General features: G+C 45.2%; 1 protein-coding gene across 1 annotated transcript; it reads left to right on the top strand.

Moving 5' to 3' along the window:
• The first annotated feature begins 424 nt into the window (after positions 1-424).
• LOC117676305 (uncharacterized) lies at positions 425-18,514 on the top strand. Its single transcript, XM_087879711.1, has 26 exons — positions 425-465; positions 1,249-1,302; positions 1,401-1,445; positions 2,198-2,251; positions 2,422-2,466; positions 2,638-2,691; positions 3,654-3,761; positions 4,007-4,060; positions 4,301-4,354; positions 5,698-5,742; positions 7,581-7,634; positions 8,325-8,369; positions 9,218-9,271; positions 9,859-9,912; positions 10,400-10,453; positions 11,026-11,079; positions 11,535-11,588; positions 11,811-11,855; positions 12,187-12,231; positions 13,078-13,185; positions 13,787-13,840; positions 15,395-15,448; positions 15,826-15,879; positions 16,931-17,038; positions 17,222-17,275; positions 18,245-18,514. Exons 10-26 carry the CDS (start codon positions 5,704-5,706, stop codon positions 18,437-18,439), a joined length of 1,125 nt encoding a protein of 374 aa, XP_087735837.1. The 5' UTR covers positions 425-465; positions 1,249-1,302; positions 1,401-1,445; positions 2,198-2,251; positions 2,422-2,466; positions 2,638-2,691; positions 3,654-3,761; positions 4,007-4,060; positions 4,301-4,354; positions 5,698-5,703; the 3' UTR covers positions 18,440-18,514.
• The last annotated feature ends 226 nt before the right edge of the window (positions 18,515-18,740 follow it).

Genomic DNA, 18,740 nt, shown 5'->3' with positions numbered 1-18,740 from the left:
AAAATTCACTTAGCAAATGCCTCGCTTAGCAACAGAAATGTTGGGCTCAGTGGTGTACTTGTATTACAGAAATAATTTGCTATTGCCGCCTTTCTTTCCCCATTCAGCCTACAGCCTAGTTTCTCAAAATGCTGAAAATAAGTCAAAATTAGCTTAGCTTTTGGAAGTTGGCTTGTGCCTAGTTCAGGCAGGTAGTACTGTGTTTCCCCGAAAATAAGACCCTGTCTTATATTTTTTTGAACCCTGAAATAAGCGCTTGGCCTTATTGCCATGCGCTCAAAAGCCCGATTGGGCTTATTATCAGGGGAGGTCTTATTCTGGGGGGAAACAGGGTAACATATACAGTATGTGGCACCAAATAGCTCTTGAGATACTAAATTAGGATTGCTAATTTCAGATATCCTTTTTTAATTTGTTTAGGGTGACAAGGGCCCGCCAGGCCTTCTAGGGATCCCAGGGCCTCAGGTATGTCATCCTCCTCCCCCTCCTCCTCCTCCTCTTCCTCCTCCTCCATCATCATCATCATCTCCATCTCCATCACCAGAAGAATCTTGACTGTGGGTTTTCCATTGATGCTGATTAGTACGAAGGAATGGCGCTTGCCATCTTTTTTCCAACTGGTTATGTCAACACAAGAGGTTGAATCTAAAAATGACAAAGAAGCAAACAACTGAAGGATTTCTGCAGCAACAGCATTTCTTCCATGTCTTTACTAAGAGACCTCCTTCCTTCCTTCCTTCCTTCCTTCCATCCATCCATCCATCTGAACTTGGTTGCTTGCCTTCAGATGTTTTATTATCCAACTAGGTAGCATCATCAGTGATCCATCCTTCCTTCCTTCCTTCCTTCCTTCCTTCCTTCCTTCCTTCCATCCATCCATCCATCCATCCATCCATCCATCCATCTGAACTTGGTTGCTTGCCTTCAGATGTTTTATTATCCAACTAGGTAGCATCATCAGTGATCCTTCCTTCCTTCCTTCCTTCCTTCCTTCCTTCCTTCCTTCCTTCCTTCTTTCCTTCTTTCTTTCTTTCCTTCCATCCTTCCATCCATCCATCCATCCATCCATCCATCCATCCATCCATCTGAACTTGGCTGCTTGCCTTCAGATGTTTCATTATCCAACTAGGTAGTATCATCAGAGATTCTCCCTCCCTCCCTCCCTCCCTCCCTCCTTCCTTCCTTCCTTCCTTCCTTCCTTCCTTCCTTCCCGTCTTTGCTCTCTTATGTGACATTTCTCCCCCTTAGGGACCACAAGGCTTGGAAGGAAGCTATGGATTCCCAGGTCTTCCAGGTTTACAGGTGAGTTTCTCAAAGATGTTCATGACAACACAGAGTTTAATCCACCAGAACTGTTTGTCACCCTGTAGCTCTTTGAAACCAGTATCTTATCCATCTAGGGCCCAACTGGGAAGGAAGGATCCCCTGGAGCCAAAGGAGAACCAGTAAGAATTATTTTTTCCCCCTTCTTTTCTAGAGCAAACGATTGTGACTTTCAGATGGGATGGTGTTGGGTCTTCCATGAAGTTGACTTTGATGTTTTGATGCTAGAAATATGTGACTCATGTTTTGGAAACCTAATTTGAATTTAATGAAATATTCCAGTGCTCCGTTGTCTTTTGTATGCTTGTACGGTGGCTCAGTGGTCAAGACGCTGAGCTTGTCGATCGAAAGATCGGCAGTTCAGCGGTTCGAATCCCTAGTGCCATGTAATGGGATGAGCTCCTGTTACTTGTCCCAGCTTCTGCCAACTTAGCAGTTCGAAAGCACGTAAAAAAAATGCAAGTAGAAAAATAGGGACTCCCTTTGGTGGGAAGGGAACAGCGTTCCGTGCACCTTTGGCGTTGAGTCATGCCGGCCACATGACCATGGAGATGTCTTCGGACAGTGCTGGCTCTTCAGCTTTGAAACAGAGATGAGCACCACCCCCTAGAGTCGGGAACGACTAGCACATATGTGCAAGGAAAACCTTTACACTGTACCTGCAAAGGGATTTAACTCATTGTGATTATTTCAGGGAACCTGTTGGTTCATGCAAGACAAAACTATACTCAACTGCAAATGTGTGTAAATTTTCCAGCCTTATTTATTTAGGTTACTTGTCTCCTTTATTGATTTGACACAGTTTGACCTTGTCCAATGCAGTTGTGGCTTTTGTGTGATGCTTTTTATTCCTCTTCCCCCCCACAACCCCCAGGGAGCAAGTGGATCTCTTGGTTTAAGAGGGGCACATGGACAGGAAGGCCCAAAGGTATGTATTGAAATCTACAGAGAAAAACAGAAATAATTTCAAGACGGAAACATTCTAGACTCCAAGTGTTCCATTCCAACTTTGTTGGAAGCACCACAAAAGGAGAATAAGTTATTCCCGTAGTCTGGGCAGGGGCTCTTACTAATCCTTTTCTCTTTCTCCAATCCAAGGGGGTGACTGGAATTCCAGGATCTCAAGGACTTCTTGGGAACCAAGTAAGTTACCGGGTTTCTACAGATGGTCAGTTGGATGAATCACCTTTCCCAGAAAGTAAGAAAAACAGTTGGTTGTTTCTTCCTTCCTTCCTTCCTTCCTTCCTTCCTTCCTTCCTTCCTTCCTTCCTTCCTTCTTTCTTTCTTTCTTTCTTTCTTTTCTACCTTTTTTAGGGGGACCGAGGCTTAAAAGGTGCCAAAGGAGATGCTGGAAGGAAAGGTGAACAGGTAAGAGTATCATGCCATGTATCAGAAATGATAGCAGACATCCCAGCGTTAGTTTTCACTCTTAAAATCTATTTCAAGCAGCAAGAAATTCCAGGTACAGGGTGGAATTGAAAAATTTCAGCAAACAGTTCACTGCCCAGTTGCTGGGTGGGCATGGCCATGGGGGCATGGCCTACTCGGCTTCCTGCACCATGGCAGTGGGGGCATTTTTGCCCTCTCCAGGCTCCAGAGGCTTTCCTGGAGCCTCTAGGAGGGAAAAAACTGCCTTCCCCGGGCACTGGAGGCCCTCTGGAGGCCAGAAACAGGCCTGTTTCCAGACTTCCGGTACTTCCAGTAGGCCCGTTTTTCACTCTCCCAGAGCCTCTGCACATGCCCTGCACTTACCTGGCATCCAAAATGGGCCGCGTGGAGACTCCTGGGAGGGGAGAGGTGGGGTGGGTGGGGTCAGGCAGTCCTTGGAACAACCGGTTTGGTGAACCAGATTAAAATTAACATCCAGTTTTCCCGAACCAGCTGAATCCCACCCCTGATGTCAGCACTTCAGTACTGACATAAAGAGGAGAAGAAGACGCTTGACTTTTCACCTACTTATTTTCTCTGTAGATAATATCCCCTAGGAGATGGGATGGGAGGGGGGACATTCCTGTGAGTTGAAGTAGTAGAGATGGGGGAGAGTGACTTGGAAGATGGCCAATGAGACGCTGAGAATTGGGGAACGGAAAGGGAAGGTTTGGGGTCGGAGGGTCAGTGTCGGCTACGATGGAGTCGGGGACAGGTTGTTGTACTCAGTAAAAGGAAGATTTCATCAAAGACTTTTTGTTTGGAAATGCAATTTATTTGAGACGACATCGTAACCTGACACCTGGATCTACAAGACCTATTTTCTTCTTTAGAGAACATGAGGTCTGCAGGTATCAAAGATCACAGTCAAGAGATCAGCTGGTTCCATTTTCTTTTTACAGGGTGCTCTCGGTCTCCAGGGGATAAGAGGACCTCCAGGTTTTCATGGACCTTCTGGCTTCCAAGGATTTCCAGGCCATAAAGGACTACCAGGTTTTCCAGGATCTGCGGTAAGGCTGGTTTGTTTGTTTTTCCAAATTTAAGAATTAGTTGAGTCTTAATTCTGAAGTTTCAAGAGGGGAGTTTAGTGTTAGTAAATTGTGGCCACTTGAGAAGACATCATACAGTAGAAAGGAGACCTTGGATGGTCCTTTATTAGAGTTTACAAATCGCATTTACAAATTTATAGTTTTGCAAATTTGCAAGGATTTTCTGTTTGGAAACATTTAAACATTTAAATCTTATATCTTTTCAGGGAGAAGAAGGTCCAATCGGTTTCTCTGGTCAAAATGGCACCAAAGGATTTAAGGTTGTCTTGTTGTTTTAATCTCATTTGGGGACCCCAAAAATGCTGGTGAATCCTTAATGGCATCTCCCCTGAAAGCACCCTTTGGAAGTGGCCACCGATTCAAATATATTGAGGAGGCCAGAAGAACATCTTCTCTTTGAATGATGGTCAGGCCCATGACACAAGGGTGGGGGGGGGAAACGGCTGTTAAGAATGCAATACAAAACTGATTTTTTTTCTCTCTCTCTCTCTAAACTGCAGGGCAATAAAGGGCCGGATGGCATCCGTGGAAGGTCAGGACCACAAGGTAGCAAAGTAAGGATGACGTGATACTTAGGACCCTGAATTTGGTTCGGGAGTCTTGGGTTCAAATCTGCTTGTCAGCCATGGTAGAACAGACTAGGAAACCAACACCTTATAAGTAGGGGTGGGCTTCAAAAGTTTTAGCAAGGGTTGCTGGGTGGGTGTGGCCATGGTGGGCGTGGCCTAGTCAGCCTCCTGAACCCTGAGGGAGGCATTTTTGCCCTCCCCGGGCTCCAGAAGCTTTCTTTGAGCCTCCGGAAGGGTGAAAACAGCCTCCCCAGGCTCCGGAGGCCCTCTGAATGGGGCCTGCCAGGAGTTGGATTTGGGGGTTCTCCAAGCTGCACAGAATCTTACCTAGAGGTTTTCCCAAACCCCTGCAAACCCCCAGCAGCCCATCCCTGCATGTAAATCAGTGTTACTTTTATGGCAAAGCTGTAGTAATAGAACCTCTCTTCTCCCTTCCTTCATCTTCGTGTGAAACTAGGGAAGCGCTTGCCTGAGACGTTTCTTCACGTTAAGTTTTGCCCTGAACTCAAGTTCCTTTTATCTAACCCAGGGGTGGACAAATGTGGCTCTTTTACAACCTGTGGACTTCAACTCCCAAGCTGTCTCAGGAATTCTGGGAGTTGAAGTCCACAGGTTGTAAAAGAGCCACATTTGCCCACCCCTGATCTAACCAATACTTTGGTCATGACTTTTCCTCTTGTCCCTCAAGGTCATTCTGGCTATGGTTGTGGGACTGCCTTGAAGCTTTGTTTGACCATCTCTCAACCTGACCTACGTGTCAGTCTCCATTAAGTACATCAGATCAGGAAATCAACTCAATACTTTCAATGGTCTCCTGCTTGAACAAGGGGCTGGACTAGACCTTCAAGGCCCCTTCCAGCTTCTATTCTATTCTATTCTATTCTATTCTATTCTATTCTATTCTATTCTATTCTATTCTATTCTATTCTATTCTATTCTATTCCATTCCATTCCACTCCACTCCACTCCACTCCACCCCATCCCACCCCACCCCACCCCACCCCACCCGACCCTATCCTCACCAGCTTCTGAATGTTACCTCATTTGTCAAAATTTAAAAAATATTTCAGCCCTTGTACCTAGATAACGGTTCTTGTCCACCGCTCATGACCAGCAACTGAACTATTCCCAAAGGCTAGGATGCTATGGGATAATTACAGCAGCTAAGCTCCTAGCAGAGAAGGAAAGATTGATAACCAAAATACTAACACTAGTTTCCTACCCTGTTTAGGCTAGCTAGTTACCCACAAAGGGAACAAGTATGGCTTGTAGAAAGGGAGAAATGAGAGCCAACACTCATAGTAACTGCTAAACTGTTTTCTCTTTAGGGCAGGATGGGTCAGCGTGGGCTTGTTGGACTTCCCGGATCTCCAGTAAGTCTGAAGATTCCCTCCTCTTTCTAATGTACTGTATAGACTAGCTTATATTTTCTTAGCTACTGGATTTCTTGGTTGTCCCCTTTTCCACAAGGTAGCCAGAATTTGACAATTCTCCATGCTGTAAAAGAGAGTTGTGAGAAGGAGACGTTAGCTGACGTTGTACTCCATGCTCTAGAAGGTCTTCAAGCCAACTTCAGATGTGTGTGGGCTGGCTTGGTGGGTTGAGGGAATGACACACGGGGTGTGTTTTTCAAGGCATCATTGGCTCTTAAACAGAATGTTCCAGAGGTCAAACTTGGCACTGGACACTGGTCTCAAGAGCTGGGTAGATGCCTAGACATGAACAGGGGAAGAGAAAAAATAGATTTTGTTTTAATGAAATCCATAAGTTTTACCATCTGATTCATCCCACGTTTAACCAAATCATTCCTTATCCTCCATCATCTTTTAAAAGTGGTTGCCCAAAAATTGGTTTTAAGTTTTGCTTTGGCGATAGTTTAAGGGGATGTCGCCCATTTCTCTAACTGGACACACAATTGAACTAAATTACATCTCCTAATTAGGGACATGCGGATTAATCTTTGGCAAAAATGAGCAAAAAAAAAAAAAGAGTGCCTTGGATTATTGGCTACCACATTGGCTGCAGTGTTGCTCACATCATTTATTTTTTTCGTAATGTAAGTTCAAAGTATGCATTAAGGGAAGAGAAATATGTATTTAATAGCAGCTTTTAAAGGTGGCTGAGTCATTGCTTAAAAAGTTTATTTAAAGACATTCATATGAGCCAGTCCTGTGAAAATACCACGAAAATATTGTGCTGTTGTACCTATTATAACTTATTCTGTTACTTCCTCATCTTCCTGTGGGAGATCTTGAGCTACTGTGTTTTCCTGAAAATAAGACCGGGTCTTATATTAATTTTTGCTCCAAAAGTCGCATTAGGGCTTATTTTCCGGTTGGGTCTTATTTTGGGAAAAATACGGTACTAAATGCATCCATCTGGCTGACAATCTTAACTGGGGCTTATTTTGGGGGGTAGGGCTTATATTACGAGCATCCTGAAAAATCATGTTAGGACTTATTTTCGGAGAACAGGGTACTTTTAATCAAACTATAAACAATAATATAATTAAGTGAAAAAAAACTGAACAGGAACATAAAGCTTTTAATACTCTGAAACAGATTTAGTTGGAAAGACTCTGAAAGGACCTGGGTGGTCTCTAAATTTGAGAAATAAATACAAATGTCTTTAAAAGGACAACATTTCCGAGTTTTTGGGTGCAGAAGAGGAGTGAAATCCCTGGCACACCACTCCAAATCTTTGTAATATTGTCCACTTCTACTTCAAGTACAGGGAGTCTTTGACTTGCAATGATTTGTTTAGTGACCGTTCAAAGTTTACAATGAAAAACCGCTTTTCACACTTACGACCATTGTAGAATCCCCACCCCATGGTCACGCAATCAAAAATTCAGACGCTTGGGCAACTGGTTCGTTTTTATGACCGTCGCAGTGTCCTGGGGTCATGAAATTCCACTTTGGTGACTTTCTTACAAGCAAAGTCAACGGGGGAACCAGATTCACTTAACAACCATGTGACTAATTTAACAATTGCAGTGATTCCCAACCAAGAAAGGTTGTAATATAGGGCCAAACTCATTTATCTGTCTCTCTTAGCAAGGGAAATGTCCACTGCTCAATTGTGATCGTAAGTCGAGGACCATCTGTATTTGGATCCTGAGCCCTATGGAATATTGAAGGAGACCCTGAAGAATTCCTAACAGTTCTTTGTTCTTCTTTTTCTTCTTCCCTACTCTCCAACTTCCTGCTAGGGTTTACGAGGTGCTCCAGGAATCGTCGGTGCAGAAGGAAAAGCTGGTAGACAGGTTTCCATTCTATGTTATTTCTCTCCTTCTTGGGTTTCGGAAGGCCAGTTCTTCTTCCGCATTGGAACACCGAGACAGCCAAGACTTGAATCTAGTTATGGATGCTAAATGACACGGCATCAGGGGTGGGCTGTTGGGGGTCCGCAGGGGTTCGGGAGAACCTCTAGCTAAGATTCTGTGCAGTTTGGAGAACTCCAAAATCCTACTCTGGCTGGCCCCAGCCACCCCTCCCCTCCCCTCCCAGGAGTCCCCACACGGACCGTTTTGGATGCAGGTAAGTGCAGGGCACGCATGGAGGCTCAGGTAGGGCAAAAAACAGGCCTACCAGAAGTTCAGGAAGGCTGGAAACAGGCCCGTTTCTGGCTTCCAGAGGGCCTCCAGAGCCTGGGGAGGCCATTTTCACCCTCCGGAGGCTCGAAGAAAGCCTTTGAAGCCCAGAGAGGGCAAAATTGCTCCCCCTGCCAATGTGCAGGAGGCCAACTAGGCCACGCCTACCCAGCAACCGGGCAAAGAACCCCTTGCTAAAAATTTTTGATGCCCACCCCTGCGCGACATCCGTGTTCCTCTGTCCGTTTTAATCAGCAAGCTCGCCTGATCTCCCATCTTACAATATGTGGTGAGATATATCACCCATAATTAAGAAAAAGAAGACCCGGTCCTTAATATTATTTGAATCATTCATTTCCGCAGGGTCTCGCTGGGAACGTGGGAAGTCCTGGTCCAGTTGGTTTGGCGGTGAGTGGAAGCATTTTTTTTTAAAAAAAAATACTTTGTAAAGAGGCATGCATGAATCTAAACACTCGGTTTCTCAGCACTGATGGGCATTAAAGATGCAGCAAGGAAAACCTGTCTATGGAGATTCTCAATCATCCAGCTCATGGTTGTCCCAAAAGTGCTTTTTTCTGAAAGGCAACTGGACTTTCTACTTTTTCTTTTGAAGACATTTCGCTTCTCATCTGAGAAGTTCTTCAGCTCTGACTGGATGGTGCTCAATGGAAGGATTTGTACTCCTTGCAAGTCATCTGGTCATTTGCATTCTTTAATTAGAGTCGTTGAGGCCACTTGGAAGTTTACCTGTGTCCTCAGGGTCACAGGACTACAGGAACCAGGAGAACCCCTCAGGGGATCCTGAGGACACTGACAAACCTCCGAGTGGCCTCAACGACCCTCTAAAAGGATGCAAATGACCAGCTGTCTGCAAGGAATATCAATCCTTCCATTCCCCACCATCCCGTCAGAGCTGAAGAAGCTTCTTGGACAAGAAGCGAAATGTCTTCAAGGAGAAACAAAAGACACAGATAAACCTCCAAGTGGCCTCAATGACCCTCTAAAAGGATGCAAATGACCAGCTGTCTGCAAGGAATATCAATCCTTCCATTCCCCACCATCATCCACTCAGAGCTGAAGAAGCTTCTTGGATAAGAAGTGAAACGTCTTCAGAGAAAAACCAGAAAGTTCAGTTGCTTCTTGGGGGAAAAAAAAGCACCTTTGTGGACTTTCTTGATTTTTTTTTTCTCTTTCGCTTCTCATCCAAGAAGTTTCTTTGCTTGGAGTTGCAACCTTGTTTTGCTTCTTTTTTGCAGGGTCCTCTGGGTTTGCAAGGAGCCCAAGGACATAATGGTCCTCCAGGATCAATTGTAAGTGGAATCTGATGGCTTTCACTCATGTCAATGAGTAAGGGCTGGGATTTAAGTACTGGGAACTAGATATATCCAGTCTAACGAAAAGAAGGAGTGGCATGTTAAGTACTGGGAACTAGATATATCCAGAAGGATATATCGAAAAGAAGGAGTGGCATGATAGCAGTCTTCCAATATTTGAGGGGCTATCAGAGAGAAAGAGGGAGATTGACCTCTTCTCCAAAGCACCTGAAGGCAGCCCAAATGGCTGTCCAGTGGAAGATCATGAAAGAGAGATCCAACCTAGAATTAAGGAGAAACTTCCTGACAGTGAGAACAATTAACCAGCGGAACGACTTACCTCCAGAAGCTGCGGGTGCTCCATCAATGGAGGTTGTTAAAAAGAGATTGGATTGTCATTTATCCAGAATGAGATAGGAAGATTGGATTAGAAGACTAGAAGATTAGAAGACCTCCAAGATCCCTTCCCTAATATTGTATGTTCTATTATTCTATGTTCTGGAAACTGGCTGTTCGTTCATTCTCCAACCTAATGTTACGCTTTGCGGAATCTCCTTGTAAATGGCTTCTTTTTTCCCTGAAAGGGTTCCCCGGGAAAACCAGGAGAAAATGGCAATCCAGGTTTCCCAGGACTGATGGTAAGAAGCCACGTTTGAGATCTTATTTATTCCATGGACGGTTACTAGAGAATGGGTGGATACCTTCACCGTTGGCTTAGAAACTCAATTTGGTCTATGTTGCATATGCAAAAAAAAAAAAAAATAGTCCACCGAGTTAAGCTAATTTATGGTCGCCATCATCATCATCATCATCATCATCATCATCATCATCATCATCATCTTTTAATGACCCCATAATCCCTTGCGGGGTGGAGTCTGGGCAACTGAATGGAGCTAGCAGAGTGTTTTACTGGCCCGATGCCCTTCCTGTCGCCGATGCGGAGTTTTGTTCAGCAGATATATTCTCAGCATGCCCAGAAAGAGAAATATCTGCCTCTACCTAGGATCGAACTCACGTTTTAACTCACAATTAGAGTTATGGTGCAAACATGAAAATGGTTCATTAGGTCCATAAGTGTGCGGTGTATAAACCAAACCATTGTTTATCTGTGCGTTTTGTCGGCAGGGCTTTCCTGGAAAACCTGGCCCAGCCGGGCCACAAGGAGCTGTTGGCATCAACGTAAGTGAGGAATTTGCTGCCATGTGGAAGGAACTTGAGGAACACCTGATTTGGGAAGAGCTGGGTGGTCCCACAAGATCTCACCATTTCCCTCGGCAGTTCTTCTCGAGGGCGTAGTGCAGAAGTGGGATTCAGCAGGTTCTGACCAGTTCTGGAGAACCGGTAGCAGAAATTTTGAGTAGTTTGGAGAACTGGTAAATACCACCTCTGACTGGCCCCGCCCCCATCTATTCTCTGTCTCCCGAGTCCCAGCTGATCGGGAGGAAATGGGGATTTTTCAGTAACCTTCCCCTGGAGTGGGGAGGGAATGGAAATTTTACAGTATCCTTCCCCTGCCACGCCCACCAAGCCATGCCACACCCACCAAGCCACACCCACAGAACCGGTAGTAAAAAAAAATGAAACCCACCACTGGTGTAGTGATGATATGAAGATTAGGCATAGATAACCTGGCATCTTCCAGATGTTCTCCTCCATATTTCTTTGATCAGAACTTGTGGAGACATTAGGTTGTAGAAGCAGAGAACATCTCAAGCTACTTCCCTTGACACTGATAAAACCCTCCATTCCAGGGCTCTCCAGGATTAATTGGAGACAGAGGCCAACCAGGACTTGAGGGCAGAAAGGTAAGGAGTCTCAGTTAGTTCTGGCAGTTCCTTCTGTGAGAGGGATCTTGGAGTCTTAGTGAACAACCATTAAATATGAGCCAACAGTGTGCAGCAGCAGCCAAAAAAAGCCAATGTACTTCTAAATTGCATTAACAGAGAGATTCAGTCAAGATCATGGGAGGTAGTAATACCACACCTAGTGGTAGTGAGAGCACACCTAAAATACTACATCCAGTTTTGGGCACCGCACTATAAAAAAGTTGTTGAGACTCTAGAAAGAGTGCAGAGAACAGCAACCAAGATGATTAGGGGACTGGAGCAGGGGTGAAATCCAGCAGGTTCTGGAGAACCGGTAGCGGAAATTTAGAGTAGTTCGGAGAACCGGCAAATACCATCTCTGCAGTCTAAAGAGGGTTTGGTAGGTTCTAAATTAACCCTCTCTTCCCTTCCTCCTGACTTTCCATTTTGTATAGGGAGAACTTGGAATCCAAGGCCCTCCAGGCTGTCCAGGGACACAGGGGTCCAAAGTAAGTCCCTTTTTCCTCTGCTGTGCAAATCTTGGGTTTCTAACGAATCGCCGTTGACTAGAATATTCTGAATCTGTAGCCTGCCGGGAAACACTGCTCCATGCAGAGAACGTAACAAGGCGCCAAACGCACCTGTGTTTTCTGGAGAAACCTGGTTGCAATGATGGATGAGGTCAACGGGAATGCCATTTTTATTTTTTCCTGGTTTTCCTCTCTGCGTAGGGTCCAACTGGATTTCCTGGCCTGAAAGGTCTTGCTGGCCCCCAGGTATGTTCTCCTTTTCCATTTTGTTTGGGTTTTGGGAGGAAAGGGAGAAGGATTTTCTCAACCAGATCTCCTGGACATATCCATGCAGGTGTGGGGCTCCCGTATGGACATAATGTCTTCCCCTCGCTCATTTCATGTGATATTTTTCACAAATCATCTTCTTTTAATGACCCCATAATCCCTTGTGTGGTGGAGGCTGGGCCACTGAATTGAGCTGAGTGTTTACTGGCTAGATGCCTTTCCTGTCGCCAATGCGGAGGTTTTTTTCGGCAATTTTTTTTCACAAACGGATTTAAATATTTAAGTGGAGATCTATCTCACTCTCTTCCAGGGCTGGATGGGTGAATTGGGTCCCAGAGGATTCCCTGGGCCGTTGGTAAGTGTACAGATATCTGAGTGGGTCATTGAATGTTTGGGTAGATCGAGGGATTTCCTATTCTTTTTCTGAACCAAAGTTGACTGTCAACCGTCCGACCAATGGACCCAATAAAAACAGGCATCTTCAGGAACCTTAAAATCCCTCCCTTTATTGAGTACATCAAAAACCTTTATTGAATACATCATTTTGGCACTGAAGCAAAGCAAAACCAACTCTAAATTTTCCTGTGCGGCGGGAAAGATTAATTTCATCCCCTCCTCCCATGGAACAGGTCATATTGCCCAATTGGGAATAAGCCTTTTGTTTTGAGAACAGTCTACGTTCTTGGCAGACACCTGCAGAAGTGTCCCTGGCTCTCACGGTTGAAGATTGTAGCCTCCCACATTCCATCTCACCCTTCCCTCTCCCCCTGTTCGTTGGCAAGCTGAAAAGCAATAATAGCCACGGGAAGCTTAAAGCATTTTTCAGTCTTGACATGGCCATAGGTATCCATGCTCCCATCATGCAACGGCCAAACTTTCTCAATCAAACTCGCAAATCTGGAACTGATGGAGCCCGGTAGCTCGCACGGTTAGGACGCTGGGCTGGAGATTAGCAAGCTCGTGTTCGAGACCCAAACGCTGCTGTTGGGTGGGATGAGCACTCGTCCCTTGCTCCAGCTCCAGCTGGGGACATGAAAGGAGCCCCAATTGGGTGTCCTCCCAGGCAACGGTGATGTCACCATTCAATCCATTCAACCTTGGTGCTTCTGACATGAGTGTTAGGTAATCTACAGATGCTTTGTTGTGTTTTAGGATACTAGTTTGCATACTTCGGACCTTATTTTTATCTTTTACTTCTCAGGGGCCTCCAGGAAGAAAAGGGCCCAACGGGGTCCCAGGAAAACTGGGACAAGGAGGGGAACCAGGTTCTACTGGCCCAAAGGGCATGACTGGTCCACCTGGAAACCAGGTAAATAATACACTTTGAATACACCTTACCTTAGAGCCTGGCTACACAATCAGCAAATATTTTATTAACCGAGCTGGGTGGGAGTGGCAGAAAACTCATTCTTTGACTTCCCAAGATGGCCTGTAGGAACAACCAAGCTCTGTGTTAAGCTGACCCTGAAATATCGTATGGGAATAACAGAATAGAATAATAGAATAACAGAGTTGGAAGGGACCTTGGAGGTCTTCTAGTCCAACTCCCTGTTCAAGCAGGAGACCCTATACCAAATCGTTGTCCAATCTCTTCCTAAAAGCCTCCAGGGATGGAGCAACCACAACGTCCGAAGGCAACTTCTGTTCCATGGGTTGATTGTTCTCCCGGTCAGAAAATTTCTCCTTATTTCCAGGTTGAATCTCTTCCTTGATCAGTTTCCATCCATTGTTCCTTGTCTGGCTTTCAGGTGCTTTGGAAAATAGCTTGACCCCCACCCTCCTCTCTGTGACAGCCTCTCTGTGACTCCCCCCTCCTCTCTGTAACAGTTTGCTTGCAGATGTTATATTACCTAACTGTTCGTCCTAAAGTCTATTCTTTTTTCTCAAATACATTTATTGTATTCACACAGGGAACAGGTGGACCGGTTGGTGTTGATGGGACACCGGGGGACAAAGGAGAGAAGGTAAGGGAGGAAAGCAAGAGAAAGGGAAGCCATGGTGTATGGCAGGGGTCAGCAACCTGCAGCTCTGTAGCTGCATGTGGCTCTTTCACCCCTCTGCTGTGGCTCCCTGTCACTGAAAATATGCATCACAACCATCAATGTGCAACACCCACTGGCACATGATTTATTGAGCTTTTCAATTCCCAGTAGGCCAACCATGGATAAATCCAAGAAAAGAAAAGTTTCAGAAGAAAACAGAACGTTTAATTCAACTACATATGCTAGTTTTGTGGCCGCTCAAGAAATAGTCAGGCATCGGAAGGGTTTTGTGGCTCCCGGTGTTTTCTTTTCTGTGGGAAATGGGTCCAGATGGCTCTTTGAGTGTTTAAGGTTGCAGACTCCTGGTGTATAGTTCAGTGTCATTTCTGGACCATATTAGTGTTAATTACTCAACAAAAGCTGGTTTGTCTAACCCAGGGGTCTGCAACCTTAAATACTCAAAGAGCCATTTGGACCTGTTTCCCACTGAAAAGAAAACACCGGGAGCCACAAAACCTGGGTGGGTGTGGCCAACTCAACGTCACTCACTCCCACCCAGTCACATGACCCCCCCCCCCCCAGCCATGCCTACCCAACTGATCATTAGGGCAGACAACCAGTTGTTAAAAAACACCAGGAACCACAAAATCCTTTTAACATTGCTCTCTCTCCCCTCCCTCCCTCCCTCTCCCCCTCCCTCTCTCTCTGTATCTCTCTCTGTCTCTCTCTCTCCCCCTCTCTCTGTATCTCTCTGTCTCTCTCTCTCCCCCTCTCTCTGTATCTCTCTCTGTCTCTCTCTTTCTCCCCCTCTCTCTGTATCTCTCTGTCTCTCTCTCTCCCCCTCTCTCTGTATCTCTCTCTGTCTCTCTCTCTACCCCTCTCTCTGTATCTCTCTCTGTCTCTCTCTCTCCCCCTCTCTCTGTATCTCTCTATGTCTCTCTCTCTCCCCCTCTCTCTGTATCTCTCTATGTCTCTCTCTCTTCCCCTCTCTCTGTATCTCTCTCTCCCCCTCTCTCTGTATCTCTCTATGTCTCTCTCTCTCCCCCTCTCTCTGTATCTCTCTATGTCTCTCTCTCTCCCCCTCTCTCTGTATCTCTCTGTCTCTGCCCTGGCCGCTTCTCCATCCCCCGCTGTCACCCTTACCTTCTCAGGCCAGGCGAGGAGTGACTGGGAGGGGAGGGCAAGGGGCGGGGCCAGCCAGTGGTGGGATCACCTGACAGGGAGCCACAGCAGAGGGCCCAAAGAGCTGCTTGCGTCTCCGGAGCCGCAGGTTGCTGACCCCTGGCCTAACTCTAGACAAGGCAAATCTGAGCCATGTGAAACTATGGTGCAAAACCCAGCCATTGCTTAAGAAGAGGTGTGAATTGCACTATGCTAGAACATGGCTTATTTTATAAACATGCATCGTTGTTTTGGGGAAGTCGGGTTTAGGACATGGCATGGATGTGTCTTTTGAGAAGAACTACCCTCTTCAAAATCTATCTGGTGTTAGATAGGACTTTGCCCTTTCAGTGACTGCTCTCTTCATCTCTTTAGGGCAAAGATGGAGATCCTGGTGACATTGGCATCCGTGGTCTGGACGGAGAACAGGTGACATGTTTTCTTCTCGATGTCTATGGAGATTCTCAATCATGCAGGTCATGGCTGACCCAAAAGTGTTTTTTTTTTCCCAAAAGGCAACTGGCGGCTTACAATGTGCTCAGCAATAGCCTTCATCCTTTTTGTATATTTATACAAAGTCAGCTTATTGCCCACACAACTGGGTCCTCAATTTACCTACCTTAGAAAGGATGGAAGGCTGAGTCAACCTTGAGCCTTGGAGAGATTCGAATCTGCAGTAATTGCAGGCAGCTGGTCTTAATAACAGGGTGCTTTAGACCACTGTACTACCAAGGCTCCTTTATTTAAATTAAATACCTAGTAGATGCAAGAGGTGTTAAAAGCTTCTATTTTTTTTTCTCCTCTAGGGTCCCTTAGGATTGCCTGGAAGGCAAGGTCAGCCTGGAATGAAAGAGGAACAGGTCAGTAACCCCCAAAATGCTTTGAAGAATCCATCTTCCTGCTTCTTTCTTAGTTTGCAAGCAAAGTTGCACAATCTCTTTCATTTGGGCTGGTGATTCTGAGTGTCAATGAATACCTTTTGACTATTTTTGCCCGTAAGCAAAAATATGATCAGTTCTCTTCTGCCCTCAAGGAAATCCCACTGTTTATTAATTTTCCCTGATTGCAAGAGTCTCTTTCTGTGAGTTAAACTCATGTCAAGAAATGATGGAGATGTATATCTTTCAGGCCAAAAACTCACTCACTCACTCACTCATTCATTCATTCATCCATGCATCCATCATTCATTCATCATTCCTTTATTCATCATTCATTCATTCATTCATTCATCCATGCATGCATGCATCCATCATTCATTCATTCATTATTCATCATTCATCATTCATCATTCATCATTCATTCATTCATTCATTCATCATTCATCATTCATTCATTCATTCATTCATTCATTCATTCATTCATCCATGCATCATCCATCATCCATCCATCCATCCATCCATCCATCATTCATTCATTCATTCATTCATTCAGGCAATCAATTTATTGAAGCAATTTTCTATCTCATTTTGAAGCATCATCCATCCACCCACCCATCCATCCATCATCCATTCATCCATTCATCCATCTATCATTCATTCATTCATTCATTCAGGCAATCAATTTATTGAAGCAATTTCATATCATCTCATTTTGAAGCATCATTCATCCATCCATCATCCATCCATCATTCATTCATTCATTCATTCATTCATTCATTCATGCAATCAATTTATTTGCCACCCATCTCATTTTGAAGCAATTTACAACAGCACCCCCAAACTAGGTAGTGAAGCTAGTCTTGGCTGTGGGATGGCCCAGAATAATGGGATACCCCGTCCCCATCATTCAGACATATCAGAGAAAAATAAAACATCAAGAATGTTTCTAATTTTTGTCCCCCTTTGGTAAGTCTGTCTTCACTACTATTGCTGTTGGGAATGATAAGCTGATTTAGTTGTTGTTCCTTCCCAGGGTGACAGAGGAACCCCAGGAGATCCTGGCCTCAAGGGAAGTCTTGGAGAACCTGGAGACAGGGGCTTCCAAGGGCCACCAGGAGAAATGGGAGAACGTGGGAAAGAGGTAGTTACACAACCTTATTTGGGGGTTTCCCAGGCCAGTTTAGAAGAAGATGGTTTGGCTGCATCTCTAGAAAAAGAAGAGCAAAATCTAAGTCACCCAGAATGTATCATCTGGATACATTTTTGAATCCTGCTTGGCATCTCTTGAAGACCTCCGTGTCTTAGCATGTCCTTCCCTCCACAGGGTGATGGTGGTGATCCTGGAATCCCAGGCGAGCCAGGGACCAGGGGAGAAAAGGTATAATAGAAAGAGTTCTTCTTGAAGACTTTTTTTTTTCTTTTCAAAATTGAACCTAAGTTGGGAAGGAGGAAAGTGTGAATCAATAACTGTAAAACTAAGGGAATAGAATGTGATATCAGGATTGAGTGGATTTGGCTTCAGTAATGTTTTATATTTAATGGGACGTGGTGGCTCAGTGGCTAAGATGCTGAGCTTGTCAATCGAAAGGTCGGCAGTTCAGCGGTTCAAATCTCTAGTGCTGCGTAACAGTACTTGTCCCAGCTTCTGCCAACTTAGCAGTTCGAAAGCAGGTAAAAAATGCAAGTAGAAAAAAAAGGACCGCCTTTGGTGGGAAGGGAACAGCGTTCCATGCGCCTTTGGCATTGAGTCATGCCGGCCACATGACCACGGAGACGTCTTCAGACAGCGCTGGCTCTTCGGCTTTGAAACAGAGATGAGCACCACACCCCTAGAGTTGGGAACGACTAGCATATATGTGAGGGGAACCTATACCTTTACCTTTAATGTTTTACATTTTTTTAAAAAACATTTGATTTATATGCCGCCCTTCTCCGGAGACTCAGGGCGGCTTACAATGTGCTCAGCAATAGCCTTCATCCTTTTGTATATTTTATACAAAGTCAGCTTATTGCCCCCACAAACTGGGTCCTCAATTTACCTACCTTAGAAAGGATGGAAGGCTGAGTCAACCTTGAGCCTTGGCGAGATTCGAACCTGCAGTAATTGCAGGCAGCTGGTCTTAATAACCAGCTTAATAACAGGGTGCCTTAGACCACTGTACTACCAAGGCTCTTACATTGCAGTTTTCTGCTGCTGGTTCAGGTGAATGTCAATCTTTAAGAGTAACATATGGACATTTGACTAGATTGGATGATACAAGAACATCTGAATCAACCTTTCCAGATCTTTTGCTGTTCTTTCCCATCTTCTGAAGCGATTCTTCTCCTCACATTCTTCCTGGAACAGGGCAGCACTGGCACCAGAGGACTCTTCGGTTGGCCTGGGCCAGCTGGGATCCCAGGCAACGTTGGCCAAAAGGGCCTCAAAGGAGAGAAAGGTCAAGAAGGCTTTCTGGCAAGTACAAATCTGACTTACCTGCTCCTGACTTTTGAGGGGGTCTCTAACCAGCCTCTCATTTTTACACCTGAGAACATGATGTAGAACATCATGAGAAGAACCTCACCAAGAAGAACAGGAGAAAGAAACTTTGTGCTGGGATTGAGAACCTAGACTTGGGATGAGGAAGACCTCACCACCTTTGCAAAGTTGTGGGGAAGACAGAAGAGGACTCTCCGTCATTCCTATAAATAGCTTGGAGGTCCAAGGTTATCTTCAGTAGTGGGTTTCACTTACCTTCGCTACCAGTTCAGAACTGTGCGCATGTTCCCAAATGAAGCCAACTCTGACCCCACGTAATTTACGGCCCCAATCATGACCCTGTTTCCCCCCTCCCCCCAGGGTG

Source organism: Pantherophis guttatus, chromosome 16 (assembly GCF_059756535.1).
Source record: "Pantherophis guttatus breed Tessera chromosome 16, ASM5975653v1, whole genome shotgun sequence".
NCBI lineage: Eukaryota > Metazoa > Chordata > Lepidosauria > Squamata > Colubridae > Pantherophis > Pantherophis guttatus.
The sequence above is the reverse complement of the archived record's forward strand: the minus strand, read 5'-3'. Positions and strand labels throughout refer to the sequence as shown.

Bases quoted from the DNA above. Each gene is read 5' to 3' on its own strand.
- LOC117676305 (XM_087879711.1), top strand. From the start codon at position 5,704: ATGGGTCAGCGTGGGCTTGTTGGACTTCCCGGATCTCCA. The intron at 15,449-15,825 runs GTGACATGTTTT...TTTCTCCTCTAG, and splicing joins GTGGTCTGGACGGAGAACAG to GGTCCCTTAGGATTGCCTGG. The intron at 15,880-16,930 runs GTCAGTAACCCC...GTTCCTTCCCAG, and splicing joins CTGGAATGAAAGAGGAACAG to GGTGACAGAGGAACCCCAGG.